General features: G+C 33.3%; 1 protein-coding gene across 2 annotated transcripts in view; it reads right to left on the reverse strand.

Moving 5' to 3' along the window:
• LOC140434913 (uncharacterized) overlaps positions 1–8,999 on the reverse strand; it is a 35,360-nt gene extending 26,361 nt beyond the window's left edge. For both annotated transcript variants that reach the window (XR_011950094.1, XM_072523541.1), the window contains exon 1: positions 8,848–8,999. Coding sequence is in view for 1 of the 2 variants with exons in the window: in XM_072523541.1 (XP_072379642.1) it covers positions 8,848–8,907 (60 nt within the window). In the remaining variant the exon portion in view is untranslated. The remainder of the gene's footprint in view (positions 1–8,847) is intronic.
• Between the last annotated feature and the right edge of the window lie 7,360 nt (positions 9,000–16,359).

The following is a 16,359-nucleotide window of genomic DNA, read 5'->3' on the forward strand; positions in this document are numbered from 1 at the left end:
GCATCTAGGGATATAAGTACATAGGTTTGAAGGATTGTAACATTCCCGATTTTTCGACAAACGTAAATGTATCTTTCACATTGTATTTGGTTTGATCTCCAAAAGTAACAGTTAGGGTCCAAAGATGATAGGGTAAGGAGGAATTAAAACTTTTGTAAATTTTTGCTAGACAGTATAACTTTGAAAATATCGAGTTATCAGCTGTAAATTACCAGCTGTTTTGCTACATTAGCGTCTATCACACCTTTGAATTTGAGATTCTTAATATTATTGTATTTAGCTTGTATTTTTCCCGTTGGATCATTGTTTAAGTTACTATATGTAGAAGAACCCTGTAGCATTATTTCAGTTTTTATCATATTTTCTGATTTATCCGTGGCATCAATACACCTTTGTCTGATTATAGAATGTACAGATCTGGATTTGATTTCAAAAACTTGCATGTTTTTTTCAAATAACATGTTTTATTGGTTTGATTTGTTCACTGCAGTGTGATTTACATACTTGATTATGATATCGGTTGCTCTAGCTCGTACTACATCCTTTAATTCATCAGAAATATCATCAACTGTATTCTCCAACTCTGCAATGAACCTATCTATACAATGTAATTGCATGCCTTGCAAATAGGAAAACAAAAAACGAAATAGTGTATCGATGAAAGGTAACCGTAAATACGTATTTCGACTATTTGGTCGTCATTAGTACGGTGCAGCCAAGTTAGAAAAGGAGTATGTTAACTTGGGAAAGGATCACTATAGGAGCAATGCGACCAATTTGTGGCAATAGAGTTAGAAGACCCTGATGGTTTCTAGGGTCTTCTGAAGTTTTCTCTTTCAACAAATTTTTACACTTACTTAATTATCGAACAAAGTTTTATGTTCTCACAAATTTCTCAGAAAGCTCAAATTTGTACAGTTTGAACTTATGTACGTTTTAATAGTTTGCTGTTTATTATTGACAATAATCCGGGACTCGATTAAATATAACAACGGTAGAAATGTCAATACATATCGTACAACCACGTCAATAAAAAAAATAATATCGTATTTAAATAAAGTATGATAAAACTTATTTAACTAAAAATACAATTTATATAATTTATAAAATGTATTTATTCAAATATTACCTTTTGTTAATTGATTAAAATTTTTAAGAGAGTTTTTAGAGATCAGTCTACTAACTTAAGTAAGGTGTTACATATTCATATATGTATATTGTATGTATTGTCGCTAGAATTCTTCGTACTTCCAAACCCCCACCGTCAAATATCAGTCTTTCAGAAAGACGTGCCCTAAAAGAACTTTATAACAACCCTGACATTGTCATCTTTCCGGCCGACAAACGTAACGCCACCGTCATTCTCAATTCTTCTAATTATTTCGCGAAAATGTTCGAACTTCTCAATTCCACAGAATGCAAACGCGTCCCTAACGATCCCACCCCGCGACGGAGGTTGGCAATCATCATGGCTATTCTGATCTTAGATGCTGCTGCTCTGAATAGTTCAATTGATGTGCATCCGTACCATTCCCTCAAGTTACGCAACCATGAGATTCTTCTTCTTCCTACACTTCTCTTGCCCTGGATTTTCCCTTGTATAATCAATTGAAGTAGGTTGTATCTCTCACTACGCATAACATGCCCCAGGTATTGCAGCTTTCGTGTCTTGATGGTTTCCAATACTTCCATTCTTTTGTTGATTCTGAGAGATTCCAGAGATATAAGATATGATAAAATCATCCCGAATTTCAAGGATATATGGCCTTCTAAAAATCCATAAGCCCAATGTCTCCCTAAGACCCATCGTCAGTGCATACAACAGCCCCACTTAGAAATTGGCAAAACATCTCGTCTTATCCTGTAACCGTTTCAAAAGTTTTACAAATCCATTATAATTTCGATTAAATTTTTTTTTAAATAAAATTCCTCCCGCCATCTATCTGCCACGTACTTTAAATTACCTCAAGGATTCTACTGTAATTCCAAATATATCCGTTAGATGAGAACGTTCATTAACTTGTCACTCGTCTCAATTTTCAATGGAAAAGATATAGCGTCTTTCTTTTATCTCTTAAAACGTCAAACCGTTAAGACGTGATTCTGTTTTTTTGGTCTCTTATAGAGGTAAGCCTAAAAAATCCTTTTCCTTTCTATATTTTCAGATAAATATTTAGTTTTAGAGCCTTATCGGCGAGGCTAGAGATTGTTTAATATGTTTATTTGACCCGAAGTATGAGATTCTAAACTCAGCCAATACTTATTTATGGTATAAATGGACTCCTACTAAATGGTTTAATTCAATCAAATACTTATAGGGTAAAAAGAAACAAAGCATATCCTTTTCTTCCTAACCACCAGCAGTTGGATAAATCAGGTTGTACCAAATTTCATATTTCTATTCTATATTGAGCAAGCGAGGAATATTTATGAAATTAAAAAAATAGTGAAGTGTTTTGTTTTTATCTAAAATTATAATAGATATTCTTAGTTAATAAATAACTATATTTCTTTGAATGTGAACGAATTTCGATTGGTAATACATAAATTCATTCTTAGTTTAACATCATGATATAAAACGTTTGTTTACCTATACGATTTTAAAATTAGTTTTGTATAAACACTTCTCATGGTAACCAAATAATGTAAACGTAAGTTGGTATTTTAATGTCTTTCTGGAATGACGTAACTTTTAAAGTAAGATCTTTTAATAATGTTTTTTGTTCATTACAGAGAAATAAAAGTATAGTTTTGTTGTAAAACTTTCTCTAAATTCTTATTTTTTTCTTCTCGTCCCCCGTCAAGAATAACCAGGGAGTGGTGCACAGTAATAAATTCTAAAATAATACACATTTTCTATATATATTTGAAAGAACCACGCCCACCTCTCACCGACAAAAAGCAACATGGCCTTGAATATAAATTTGTACGTAATCTACGTTACAATCCTTACAAATATTAGCCGAAAAACCCTCGTCCTTTGTTAAAAACTCTTTTCATTTCATTGATTTTCTGAAAAACATTTCTATTTTACCCTCAGATATACTAGTTAGTTTTGACATTGTCTCTTTATTCTCCAATATTCCTATCGATAAAACCATTTCCATCTTGGACATCAAATCCCTTGCATGTATAATACATACTTTTTATTCCAAAATCATTTTTATCGTCAAATCAAAGGTACTCCAATGGTATCCCCTCTCTCTTCCGTAATAGCTAATACCTACATGGAACATTTCGAGAAAACAGCTCTGTCCTCATCAAATCTCAAAACACCCACCTGCTGGTTACGGTACGTTGATGACACCTTCGTCATTTGACCCCATGGTAAAGACACATTAGATCTCTTCCTCTCCCACCTGAATAGAATACATACTAGTATTTAATTTAAGATGGAAGTTGAGTCTAAAGCATCTTTGTCATTCCTTGTTCTTATTCAGAAACACCCACTTCACAGTTTTTTCTATTTCGTGTACCGGAAACCCACCCATACAAACCGTTATCTCAATGCCCAGTCACATCATTACCCCGCCCAACTTAATTCAGTTATCAACACTCTTGTTTCTCGTTCCATAAGACTTAGCGATAACAATCACAGATCATCTGAAATAAATTCAATAAGGCAAACACTCGGCTACCACAAAACCAATCATTTATTAAAATAAATTATTTTGCCAAGAATTGTTTTCCTTTATTAATTGATAAAACAGACTAGACAGAAATTAAATGCAGTAACTGCAATTACTAGCAATGAATTGTTAGTTGTTGTAAGTTTTTTTTTGAAAAATCTAGTTAGCTTACCAATACTATTGTATTTGGATTTAATTTTTGTGATTAATGGTATTTATTAAAAAAATCTTAAAATGTCCATTAAAATGGGAACAAGAATCATAGGAGACTTCACCACAACAAAAGGGCTCCTGCAGGGTTGTTCCACATCTCCAACCCTATTCAAAATATACTTAGAGAAAGCCTTGACTACATGGAAAAGAAAATGCGAAGGCATGGGAGTACCGGTACGGAACGAATACCTATATACGTTAAGTTTTGCAGACGATCAAGTAGTGATTGCACAAGACCAAGACGACCTCAGCTACATGATGAAGAAACTACAAGAAGAATATACCAAGGCTGGCCTAGATATTAACCTCGCGAAAACAGAGTACCTATCTACAAGTGAAGAAGACATAGAAGATCTACAGATTGATGACAACGTAACAATCAAAGGAAAGGATAAATTCAAATACCTGGGGTTCATAATCACGAAAAAGGCAACAACAGAGGAAGAAATTACACAAAGATTAGGACAGCAATCCGACAACTTAACTCAGTATGGTGGGATAGACACCTAAATATGAAGACAAAAACGCAGATTTATAAAACATTAGTGCGAAGTATTATGACATATGGGGCAGAAAATTGGATCATAAACAAAAAAAACAGCAGTAAGATAATAGCAACAGAGATGGAATGCCTGCGAAGATGCTGCAGATTAACAAGAATGGATAGGAGAAGTAATGACGAAATAAAGCAAAGAACATCAATAGAAACAGACATACTAACATATATAGAACAAAAAAGACTAAAGTGGTATGGACATGTAAGAAGAGCTAGCGACAGCAGATGGATAAAAAGAATAACCGAATGGAGCCCCATAGGAAGGAGGAAAAAAGGACGACCCCGAAAATCCTGGAGGAACGAAGTAGACGACGCCATGAGTAAGAGAGGACTAAACGATGGAGAATGGAACAACAGAGAGAGATGGAAACGGTTGAGCGAGGGAAGGCAGTGAATACTGTAGAATCCCTAAATATATATATATAGAAAAAGATATGCTTTTTATTAATAATTAATATCCTAACCAGAACCAATTTAACAATTCACAGTAAACCTAATTTATTACCACCAGTCATTTACCGCATCTCCAAGGAATAAAATACAGTAAATGACTAACAGCAAAGTGGTGTTACGAATGTGAGAGGAATTGATAGGAAAAACATCTGGTAAAGAGCCTCCTAGGAACAAAGAAACTTGGTGGCGGAACGATGAAGTGCAACAGAAGGTTAGGGAGAAGAAAGATTCTAGAAAAAATTATGACAGGTCTAAAAGAGAAGATGAGGATATATACAAGCTCTACAAGAGGAAAGCAAGGCGTGCTGTAGCTACTACTAAGGAAAAATCGTCTGTGTAGCTAGATGAAGAATTAGAAACACCAGAGTGGATGAAAAGATTAAACAGCATTGCTAAACCGAGGAACAAGTCATCAAAGTACTTAACTCACTAATGAAGTGAATATAATGGTATTATTGTATAAAGATAAAGGAGATATTTAGTAGTGTAAGAACTATAGAGGGATAAAGTTAATGGCACACAATGTAAATTTGGGAGTGAACTGTAGAGCGGAGATTAAGTAGAGAGACATCGATAGGAAAAGAACACTTTGGGTTTATGCCAGAAAGGAGGACAATGGATGTCTTGTTTGCTTTTAGACAGTTGATAGAGAAATACGGCGAAAAAAAAAGAGCTACAACTGGTATTTATAGATCTTGAGAAGGCGTAAGATACAGTTTCTAGACAAAAGCTATGGAAATGTATTAGAGAAAAATGGGTTCGTGTGAAGTACGTAAGTCTCGCGAACTATATGTATGAGGGGGGGGGGGCGTACACCAAAGTAGGGACTTATGTCGTATTGACGGACGGTTTTCCAGTGACAGTTGATTAACATCAAGGCTCTTTACTGAGTCTCTACCTGCTTAATATTGTTATGGATGTACTGACAGAGAAGGTAATGGGAGGGCTTCCTTGATCAATGCTTTTTGCTGATGATATCGTGTTAGTAGAGAAGAGCAAAGATATGTTGAAGAAGAAGTTGAAAGATTGGAGAACGACTATTGAAGAAGGATGAATGGTTGGGGACATCCAACTGCTTGGAGAAAAACTAGAACGAGTAGGAGAATTTAAATACTTTGGCTACTACGTAATGGAAAATGGGACACTAGATCAAGCAATTGCCCACATGATACAGGCTGGTTAGTTTAACTGGAAGTGAATGAGCGGGGTACTCTGTGATCGAAAAATCGGGAAAGGGCTGAAACGAGATAAATACAAGATTGTGGTGAGACTTGTGTTGGTATACGGCGGTAAAGTGAAATGTTAAAGTGGATGTTAGGTAAGACTAGAAGGGGCAGACTCAGTAACGACTTGATTAGGGAAAGAGCCGGGGTAACCATAGTCTCAAAAAGATTCATATACAAAGTCTGAAGTGGTTTGGCACGTCAGACGTAGAAATGAAAACTATGTGGGTCGAAGGATAGAGCTGTTAGAAGTTGTTGGAAAGAGAAGTAGAGGAAAACTGAGGAAAATAATAAAAGACTGTGTGGCAGAGGACCTGAGAGAGACAGATTTAAGTGAAGAAGACACGATGGGCAGAAATGAGTGGCGAAGAAAAGTAATCGCGAACTCTGAGAAGGGAAATGCTGTGGAAGAAGAAGAAGAAGAAGAAAAACACCTAATTTATTAAGAAAAAATTAAGGTCATGTTATACGTCATCCAGAGATATACTATATACTTTATTTATTAATTCAAGGCAAAATAGATGAAAGAAGAGAGCCAGGTCGAAGACGAATGTCATGGTCACTATGAATTCACGATCATATGCATCCCTTTTCCGAGCTGCCGTCAACAAAATTAGTATAGCCAATTTGATAGCCAACGCACGATAATCAAGCATGTCACAAGACGAAGAAGAAGAAGTAGGTAATGTAAAATGATATTTCTATAGTAAAATGGTAAGCAGACTTATAGAAATATTATAATGTTCATTATATAGGTTCTCTTCTTTTTTTGTATCATATCTGTTTTCAATTACCTTCAACTTTAGAGAAAAATTACAAGAGACCTATTTTGTACATAATAGTCCAAAATTGTTTAAAATTTGTTAGCTCAAAGCTAATGAGAAAATGAAGCAAAGGTACAAGTAGCTGTTTATCCTTCGGCCTTCCTATGGTATGGAGGGAACCAAAAAACCATGGAGACGGCTGTTACTTTTGCTCCTGCGATGTCAAGAGTTTCAATTCGAAAAATAAACAAACAATTTAGTATCCTATTTACCGTCTCTTAAACGACTTGTACCTTATGAACCAGGAATCCCCATTTCTCTACCTTTTGGTTACACCATCCAACAGTAATCATCAAATGAAAACTCAAACGAGAAAACTGACTAAAACAAATTTAATCCAGATATAGATCAACCTCAACAGTTTATTCAAGCTGACTTAAATGACTTAGTGAGAGACTTAGGCCTATCGAGGGATGCTGCAGAAATATTAGGATCACGACTAAAAGATAAAAATCTGTTGCCTCCAGGAACAACATTTCCGTGGTATAGGCGAATATTTTTGACTTTTTGAAATAATAGCCGTGCTTTTGGGACATCAGTCTGGCTTCACAAAGTATCCATGTTTTTGTACGAGTGGGAAAGTCGAGCACGAAATTTACATTACGTTAAGACGTTAAGAAAGACTTGTACAGGGACAAAAAAGTGTGCAGCGTGATGCATTAGTTGACCCAAAATTAGTCCTTTTGCTTCCCCTTCACATAAAGTTAGGATTGATGAAGCAGTTTGTCAGAGCTTTAAATAACCAAGGTAACTGCTGTTCAATAAATAATGTGATAATACTTGTGCGACAAATTTCCTGCAGTGTCTGAAGCTAAACTTAAAGAATTTTTGTATGCCCTTAAATTTGAACCTTAAAATCGAACAGATTTTTCCGGAATACAATGACCCAGGATGAATCTGAAGCATGGAGTTCTTTTATAGAAGTCATAGAAGGTTTCATTGCAAATAAAAAATCTACAAACTTATTATAGCCAACATGGTCGAAAATTATAAAAATGGGAAATAATGGGAAAAATCTTCATTTTCTGGATACCCACGTTGACTATTTTCCCGAAATTCTTGGAGCTGTTAGCGAGGAACAGGAAGAGAGGTTCCATCAAGACATTAAGGAGAGGGAGAGACGTTACCAAGGAAGCTATGATATTAGAATGATGGCGACTTACTGCTGACCTTAAAGAGGGACTCGCTCATAAAAATCCACAAAAAGAAAATTACAAAACGCAGTTTTCACGAAAAAAGAGGTCGATTTGATTTAAAAAACCAACGATTGTGTAACGTAAATTATACTTTATTCTTTTTTGTATAACTAACTTTCCGTGCAAAAATTACGAACTTGGTGAAAAAACTAATCGCAGATTCGTGATCAGTACACTCCTTTTTTTATAAGACACCTATTAAAATGGAAACACATTTTCATTAAAAAAAATGTTTGCTTGTATATTTATTGTCTAAAAGTAATCCACCTATATGTGAAACATGTAATATATAAGTTACCGTTAACCATTTTTTAATGGTATGCCCTCGTGTGGCTAATTATCGTGTTGCATTCAACATACCTAACAGTATAAGTACTTTATTGGGCACTAATTTTTCATCGAATAATTTTGTAAATTTTTTAAAATCTATAGGAATGTGTTATAAAATTTAATTTATTAATTCTGTACCCGCCTCAAATAACCGTATATTATGTAGTGGATGCGACTGTATTTTCTAAATAAAAAAAAAAGAATTTTAAATGCTCAGATATTTTAGAGGCAGATTAATACATATTAGTTATATTTATATATAAGATAATATTACTTATATATATTACTTTAGTATTTACAATTTACAATTATTTTTTAGAACATCAAGGTTATCTACAATGTTTATTTATAGGGTTTTAGAGATAATAGTTTATTTTAAAAGAAATATTTGACTACGTTGACATTATTTACATATCTAATTACCTGCCAAGTCCCTAGTCCAATTATTGGTATTTTTACACCATTATACATTTTAAGCGACATTTTGCAAACTGTTGTTACCTTTCAATGACTCGTAAGGAACTATTTATACTTACTTAAACCAGTTTATTTTAGTCTATTAAAAAACTTTTCAACAATGTGCAAATACAGATTATATTAGTAAACAATTGCAGAGCCGGATTGATCCATGAGGTATTTTGCTTATAATATATTTTATATTTGATATTCAATAAATACAATTAAATAAAAACTTCTAATGAGAAGAAGTGAAGTAAGATCTTTAGTTATGCACTAAAAAATAACCTCACTGACATGTAATGTGGGCTTACTAAAACTTAAAATGATATAATGAATTGGTTGCACATGTGAGTTCATTTAAAACAAGATTGTAGTAATAAATTTTAGATTTCAAATATATTTTATTTGGCGTACCGGTTTTGACCACTAAAATTTTCTGGACATGTTCAGGTCTCCGAAGAAGTTAAATTAAAATGCTAAAGCAATTATATTGTACCTAAAGGAGTTCTATCAGATTTATTTCAAAAAGTGTTAATATTATTTATGTATGGTTTAAGGAAAATAAAAAGTACTTACATAATATATGGTCCTCAAACAATACATAAGTAATATTGGTACTTTTTGCACCACACCTGATAGAACTCGTTTAGTTGCGATATGTAATTGTTTAAGAATTTTAATTTAACTTGTCCGGAGGTCTCAAGATGGCCAGAAAATTGTAGTGGTCGAAACCGTTTGTATTAAGCTAAATAAAATAGATTGTAAGTTAAAATTTATTCTAGGTTCTATCTACAACTATGTTCAAAATGATCATCATCATCACCATCATGCTAGACAATCCTCTGTGGACCCTGGCCTGCTCTAAGATTCGTCACTATCGTGTTCGGTTTCTGGCGATGTGTTACCATCTTCTGATTTTTAGTATCTCTAAGTCGGTCTCAACTCCATCTAACTACCTAATTCGTGGTCGGCCTCTGCTTCTTCTTCCTATCCCTTTCAGCACGGCAACAAAAAATTTTCAACAAATATTTGGAAACGTTGTACTCTATGTTCTTATGTCTTAAATAGCACAGGAAATATAATAAAATAATTCTTTATACAGGGTGTTTAGAAATAAGATACCCACACAATTGTGTAGGTTGGGCTTTATTTTACTAAAACTGTATAAAATATTAATACATTAGAACACATATTATTTGGTATGAAATTTCCTAAAACAGTTTTGGTCTTTGGTGAGACATAGGTAAACATCACATTTAAGACATCTAACACGGGTTCTGCTTTCACAATCCGACCTTCTGCAAAATCTTGCTGTAGTTATGTGGTCAATATTTGGCCAATGTTCGTAACCATCTAACCTTTTATCGTCAGCAGATTGTGGAGCTCGATAATTTTGTGACCTGATTTGTGTTTCGTCTTGTGTTTCTTCTTCCTAAACCTGTTCTTCCACTTCTTCATTTGATCTTTTTCTTTTAGGTGACGCTAATAAACTTTCACCGACTTCCATTCTAAATGTAAGAAGATCTCGTGTTTTAGATTTTGGAATATTATTTGACCGGCAATATTCGCGGTATTCCATCCAAGCATTTACTACGGCTAAATCTAAAAAATGAAGTATGACTTTTAGTGTCCACTTTCTGGTTTTTATCCAGGTTCTATAATATTCAAGTTGCTGGTCGCAGATGTCTACTCCACCCATATTAATATTGTAAGTTCTTACTATTTCAGGGCATTTGACGTCTACGTATCGTTTTTCTGTCTTACACCACCTTCTGACACTTTGTTCTGGTTCAAATCCTGACGCATTTGACAACATAGTAACGGATTTGGTATCCCACCATTTAACAGCAATCATGTTTTGTTCACTGCAATAAAACTGGTCACTGTCTCCTCTTCCAAATTTCTTATCTGAGAAAATGTGGGAGAGAAAAGGTGAGAAATTCAATTTGGAAATTCGGTTGTTCATGACAGTACCAGTTCCATAAAACTTTAATTCATTTAGAGGGCATCTCTTTGTCTAAGTCCATCCTTTATCTCAAAGGATCGAGAATGTTCTGCCTGTATCTTATCCCTGGCTTTTAAGTTAGACATCGTCATTCTCGTTAATCGGATGTTTTTGTGGTATACCAAACTCACGCATTGATTCATATAGTACTGTTCTCTTGACACTGTCGTATGCGGCCTTGAACCCTCGACACATAGGTTATGGGTTTCAATGTTAAATTCTAATGTTTTCTCGAGGATCTGTCTTATTGAATGAATCTGGTCAATTGTTGATTTTTCTGGAGTAAATCCGGCCTGATCTTTTTCAACTATGCCAACTGTGCAAACTTGTAGCCTTTCGTAGAGAGTATTTGCTAGTATTTTGTAAGCAGTTATTAACAGGGTTATACCTCTGTTGTTGTCACGCTGGAGCTGATCGCCTATTTTATGTAACGTCATATCATGTCAAGTATTCACACAGCATAGTCTCATTTTGCCAGACAAGAAGTAAAAGTTTATGCAGTGTTTGTATAAAATTTCATCAATCCCTGGTTATTTAAAATGATACGAGTACATTGGTTTTATATAACGGTTGTCACACCTATTATTACTTACAATGAGTTAATTTGAATAAACGAAATAACGAAACAAAAATCAATATGGATACGGTCCTGCTTGGAGAAAAGTAATGTTGCTCATAATCTGGGCTCCGTAAAATTGTTATTTTAACGTGGAAAACAAAGTTATAAATTGTAAAACTATGACTAATTATAGTCGATAACTGAAATTGTACAAAATTTGTTTAATTTCTTTGAAAAAGGTTCTTAAATTTAATATATTGAGACAGTTTTGCATTTCAGCTAGGGTAAAACACCCAGTAGTCAGCCTTTTAGTGAGAATCTTTTTTCAATCTTTTTTCAATTTGTTTCAATTGCATATAAAAAAATAAAGGCGTTAATTAAAACAAATATTTTTATCAGAAACTTTGTGTATTAAATTATTGAAAGAGATTAACTAAATGTTATTATTATGGTATAATTATAAAAAGAAACAACACTTAACAAAACATGGCACTTTTCACCTATAGTCAGTCTCATTTCTCCGCAAGTCAGCCATGTCTACTCTGTAGTCAGCCACGTACTTATTCTTGCATGTTGGACATAGACACTCTTTATTATATACATTCTCATAAACGTTATTTACCAGCAAATTGAGCACATTTTAGATGATACAAGCAGGACAATTGTCACAACTAATATTCTTTAATTCGTTTATTTCTGTGTCACTAGTCAGTTCCTCTTCACACGAGTCACACCTTATTCTGCTCACTGTGCATGCTATACTATTCTTCTTCGTCTTAATGTTTTTGGACTTCAACAGCTTTTCAGCTCTTCTTTTTTGTAATATTTTTTCTTTTGTCTTTCTTTCTCCTTCTTTTCCTTAGCTTCCAGTCTTTTAATTTTTTTAATCAATATATCGTTCTTTTTCTGCTCCTTAATTTCTTCCTTCTGCTTCTCAAACTGTCTCCACTCATCGAAGGAAATGGCTCCTATTCTATTAATGGACATCTTCATTTTTATGGTCTTAGATGTACTAGGTAAAGGTACTTATTACCTAATACCTAAAATGGGTGATAGATTTTTTGATTTGACAACAACATCGGACAAGATATTTATTTTGTTTTTGATATTTTTTGGACTGTCATTTAATTTGCTTTGCATATTTTCTGTATTATTTTCTTGCAAAATATCATTTTCGGTGGAGTTTGGGTTCCTACACTCTTTATTTGTTATTTTCAAATTCATAAAAACTTCTCGAAATTACGAACACGTTTTTATACGAAAAAAATTGCAACAGCGACTTGTCCAGACTTGTCTGTGGCGGCAGTGAAAATAAACGAGTACAGCTCATCAACCTGTGGTGCTATTGGTTCGGGGGTGTGCGTATTGACCAATAAAGGGACATATATTTTGTCAACAGTTATTTAAAAGGTTTAAACTAATTTCAACACTATAAACATGATAATAAAGACTGTAAAGGCCGACTACTGGTGCGAGGCTGCGGGTTCTTTACCCTACAAGTTTTCGCTATTAGCGGTTACACATTAACTACACCTGTCGTTAAAGGCTCAAATACCGGATTTTGCAGTTGGTCAGGGTCGGACGCTTTTTTTTCGACACAGAGTAGTAATGAAAATTAATTAACTAGGGAAAATAATGTTACTATAAAGCAATCTAATATCCAACAGCAACAAAATGCCTCACAAACGTATTCCTCAGCAACATCAAATCTTCTGTTCAATAAACTCATGCCAGGATTTACGTGGAGAGTTACACCCTACTTATATAGCAGTGATCACCATTATTTAATAAGAGCCCTATGGCAACAAGACAAGATTTCTTTATACCAAAGTGGAAAATCGAGACAGTTCATTGGTCAAAATTTGAAAAATATATTTATAATCAAATGCCAAACTATTTTTATCCAACAATGTCAATGAGTTAGTAAATGCTTTACTTAATATAATTAAAGGAGATTTTGATTTATTTATCCGAAAAACTAAAAAGACCAGTAAGATCCATCACCCCATAGCCATTTTATTTAAATTTATTAAATTATATTGAATTTTATTGAATTTTATTGAATTTTAATTAATTTTATTTAATTTTATTTCATTTATTTTACTTAATTTTATTTAATTTATTTAATTTTATTTAATTTCATTAAATTTTATTTAATTCATTTAATTTTACTTAATTTTATTTAATTTTATTTAATATAATTTTATTTTAATCCTTTCGAGTCTACGGGATGCATGTATCCCAGTTATGAAATCATCAAGTTTTTTGGACTAAATCTAAACTGTTTTAAATGAATTTTTATCGTAACCGACATTTTAAGAACTTAATAACAATTTTAAAAGAATAATTTGTGTAAGAGCCAATATTGCGAACCACACATAGTTTGATTACCACAGGGAAAGTTTTGCGCTGTTACTGTTGTTGCGAATTTGTTTTTGTAAGTTGAGCTACCTAGAAAAAAAGGTAAATTTATTCAATAAAACTAATATTTTGTTTTGTGTGTGAAATATGTCCCAACATACATTTATGGTGGGTTATACGTGCCCCAACAGTCTTGTTTTGTTCTAGATGATTAGAAAGATAGTGACGCAGAAAGAGCTAGAGGAGGAGGTAGCAGCCATTTTTGCCAGCGATACAGAATCAGAAGTCGATTCTTTTGACACTAGTGGCTCCGATGATGAAGACTTCAATCCATCAAGATGCAAAAAAGAAATAGAACGCGAGCGTCATGAAATAGATTCAGGTTCCGAGGGCAATAAAATGGATGAAGAGAATCAGCTGATAAGGGACGAAAGTGAAGAAGAAAGCAGTAGTGACGAAAATGATGAAGAAGGCGAAGGTACGTAGCAACCAGGTATTTGGTTTCATTACGATGGAACTTTTTTACCACGTTTTTCGGTTATATGGCACCTAAGTTTGCAAGTGGCAAGATACTAAAGACTTGTTAGTAGTAAGCAGTTGCTTTGGAAATAAGCAAGTAGAAGTGAAACGAAAAATGCAGAATGGCTCTAAAATGAATGTGCGATGTCCTCAACTTCTCGACATCTACGATAAGAAAATGGGCGGCGTGGACATGGATCATATTTTGGGCTTGTATGACTTTGATTAGAAGTCTCCCTAATGGTGGAAAAAGTATTTTTTTCACTTTCTGACGATGGCTGTTGAAAATTCTTATGTACTACACAATGATCTAAAAAGGAGAAAAAAGACACAATTTTAACTTTTTCTAATTAGTGTAGCTGAGGAACTTTTTTCATTGGGAAGAAGCCATGCTGTTGTTAAAAGAAAAGCTTCGACTTCACTTGGACGTCCTCCAGCAAAGAAACAAAAAAAATGTTCAACATGGGGAGATCATTTACCTATCGAAGGAAAGACCCGTACAAGATGTCAACGATGTTCTCAGAAAAAAAAAATTGAACCACCACACTATGTCAGAGCTGCAATGTACCCCTGTACAAAACATGTTTTACACCTTTTCATTTTCATTTCATATTGATCTTAGTTTTAGTCCTTTTGTTGTCAAAATATGAGACTTTATTTGTATTTTCGATTTTTCTTTACTAAAATAAAATAATAAGTTGTTGTCTGATGGGTTATTATAGTCCCACATACCTATATGTTCCAAAAGGGTCTGACTGGGACATATCTGTACCGAAAAAAATGGGAGATCTAAAGGATAAAATTAATCTCAATTACTTTTATTTTTGCATAATTATACGTTTTTAACAAAACTTTAGACAAACCTTATGGTTGTCAGCAAAACGGAGTAACAACCAACGAACATCAGAGCGTATGGAATAGAGTTAGAAAGAGTCCACAATATTACCTACTTGGGTGCAAACATTAACGATAACTGGAATATAAATAAAGAAATATGAATACGCATTGAAAAAGCCAGAGCCGCCTTCTATAAATTAAATTAAATTCTAATTAATAGAGATATTACGCTAAACCTTAAAGTCAGATTAATACGCTGCTACATATTCTCCACATTGCTGTATGGTATCGAGAGCTGGACCCTTACAGAGACATTAATGAAAAAATTAGAGGCCTTTGAGATGTGGATTTATCGACGAGTATTTCGGATAAGTTAGGTTGATCGAATAAGGAATGAAATAGTTTTACATCGAATGAAAAAGAGCACAGAAATAACAAAAACGATAAAAATTCTCCGCGAATGGTATCAAGAGACCACCGCTAATTTATTTAGAGCCGCCGTAAACAACGTTAATATTGCCAATATGATCGCCAACGTTCGATAATCGGACAGAGTAATGAAAGAAGAAGAAGAAACAAAAAAGTTCTAGATTCCATACCGATCCTGAAAAACAAAATCCGACTCGAAAGGGTTAATTTGTTTTATTTTATTTTATGCAAATATTTTAAAACCAAAATTAGCCAAATCGACCTAGTCGTTCTCGAGTTGTTATATATATATATATATATATATATATATATATATATATATATATATATATATATATATATATATATATATATATAAAATAAATAAAATGCATGCGTATCGATTTTTCGAGGTATGCTAAATATAATTTCGGCTGTGTACAAAAACCGAGCTATAGAAAGTATTCATAAAATAAAAAACTAGTATAAATAAAAAAATAATATAAATACCTTATAAAATTAGATAATTTTGTTTCTGTTGTATATAAATTCCTATAAATCTTAATGAGGTATAATAACTTTTCGATAATGATACATTGATTGTTACCATACTATCTATTAAAACCAATTTTATTTACTCTGCTTTTAATCGTCTTATTTGTGCTAAAGATTTTATGAAATGAGGTTACCAACGCTTTAATAATATATGATTTAGCCTCTTTCCATAATAAATGATTTATTTAAAATATCCTTTTAAATTTTTACCATAAAATATCAAATGTCATAT

Source organism: Diabrotica undecimpunctata, chromosome 2 (assembly GCF_040954645.1).
Source record: "Diabrotica undecimpunctata isolate CICGRU chromosome 2, icDiaUnde3, whole genome shotgun sequence".
Lineage (NCBI taxonomy): Eukaryota > Metazoa > Arthropoda > Insecta > Coleoptera > Chrysomelidae > Diabrotica > Diabrotica undecimpunctata.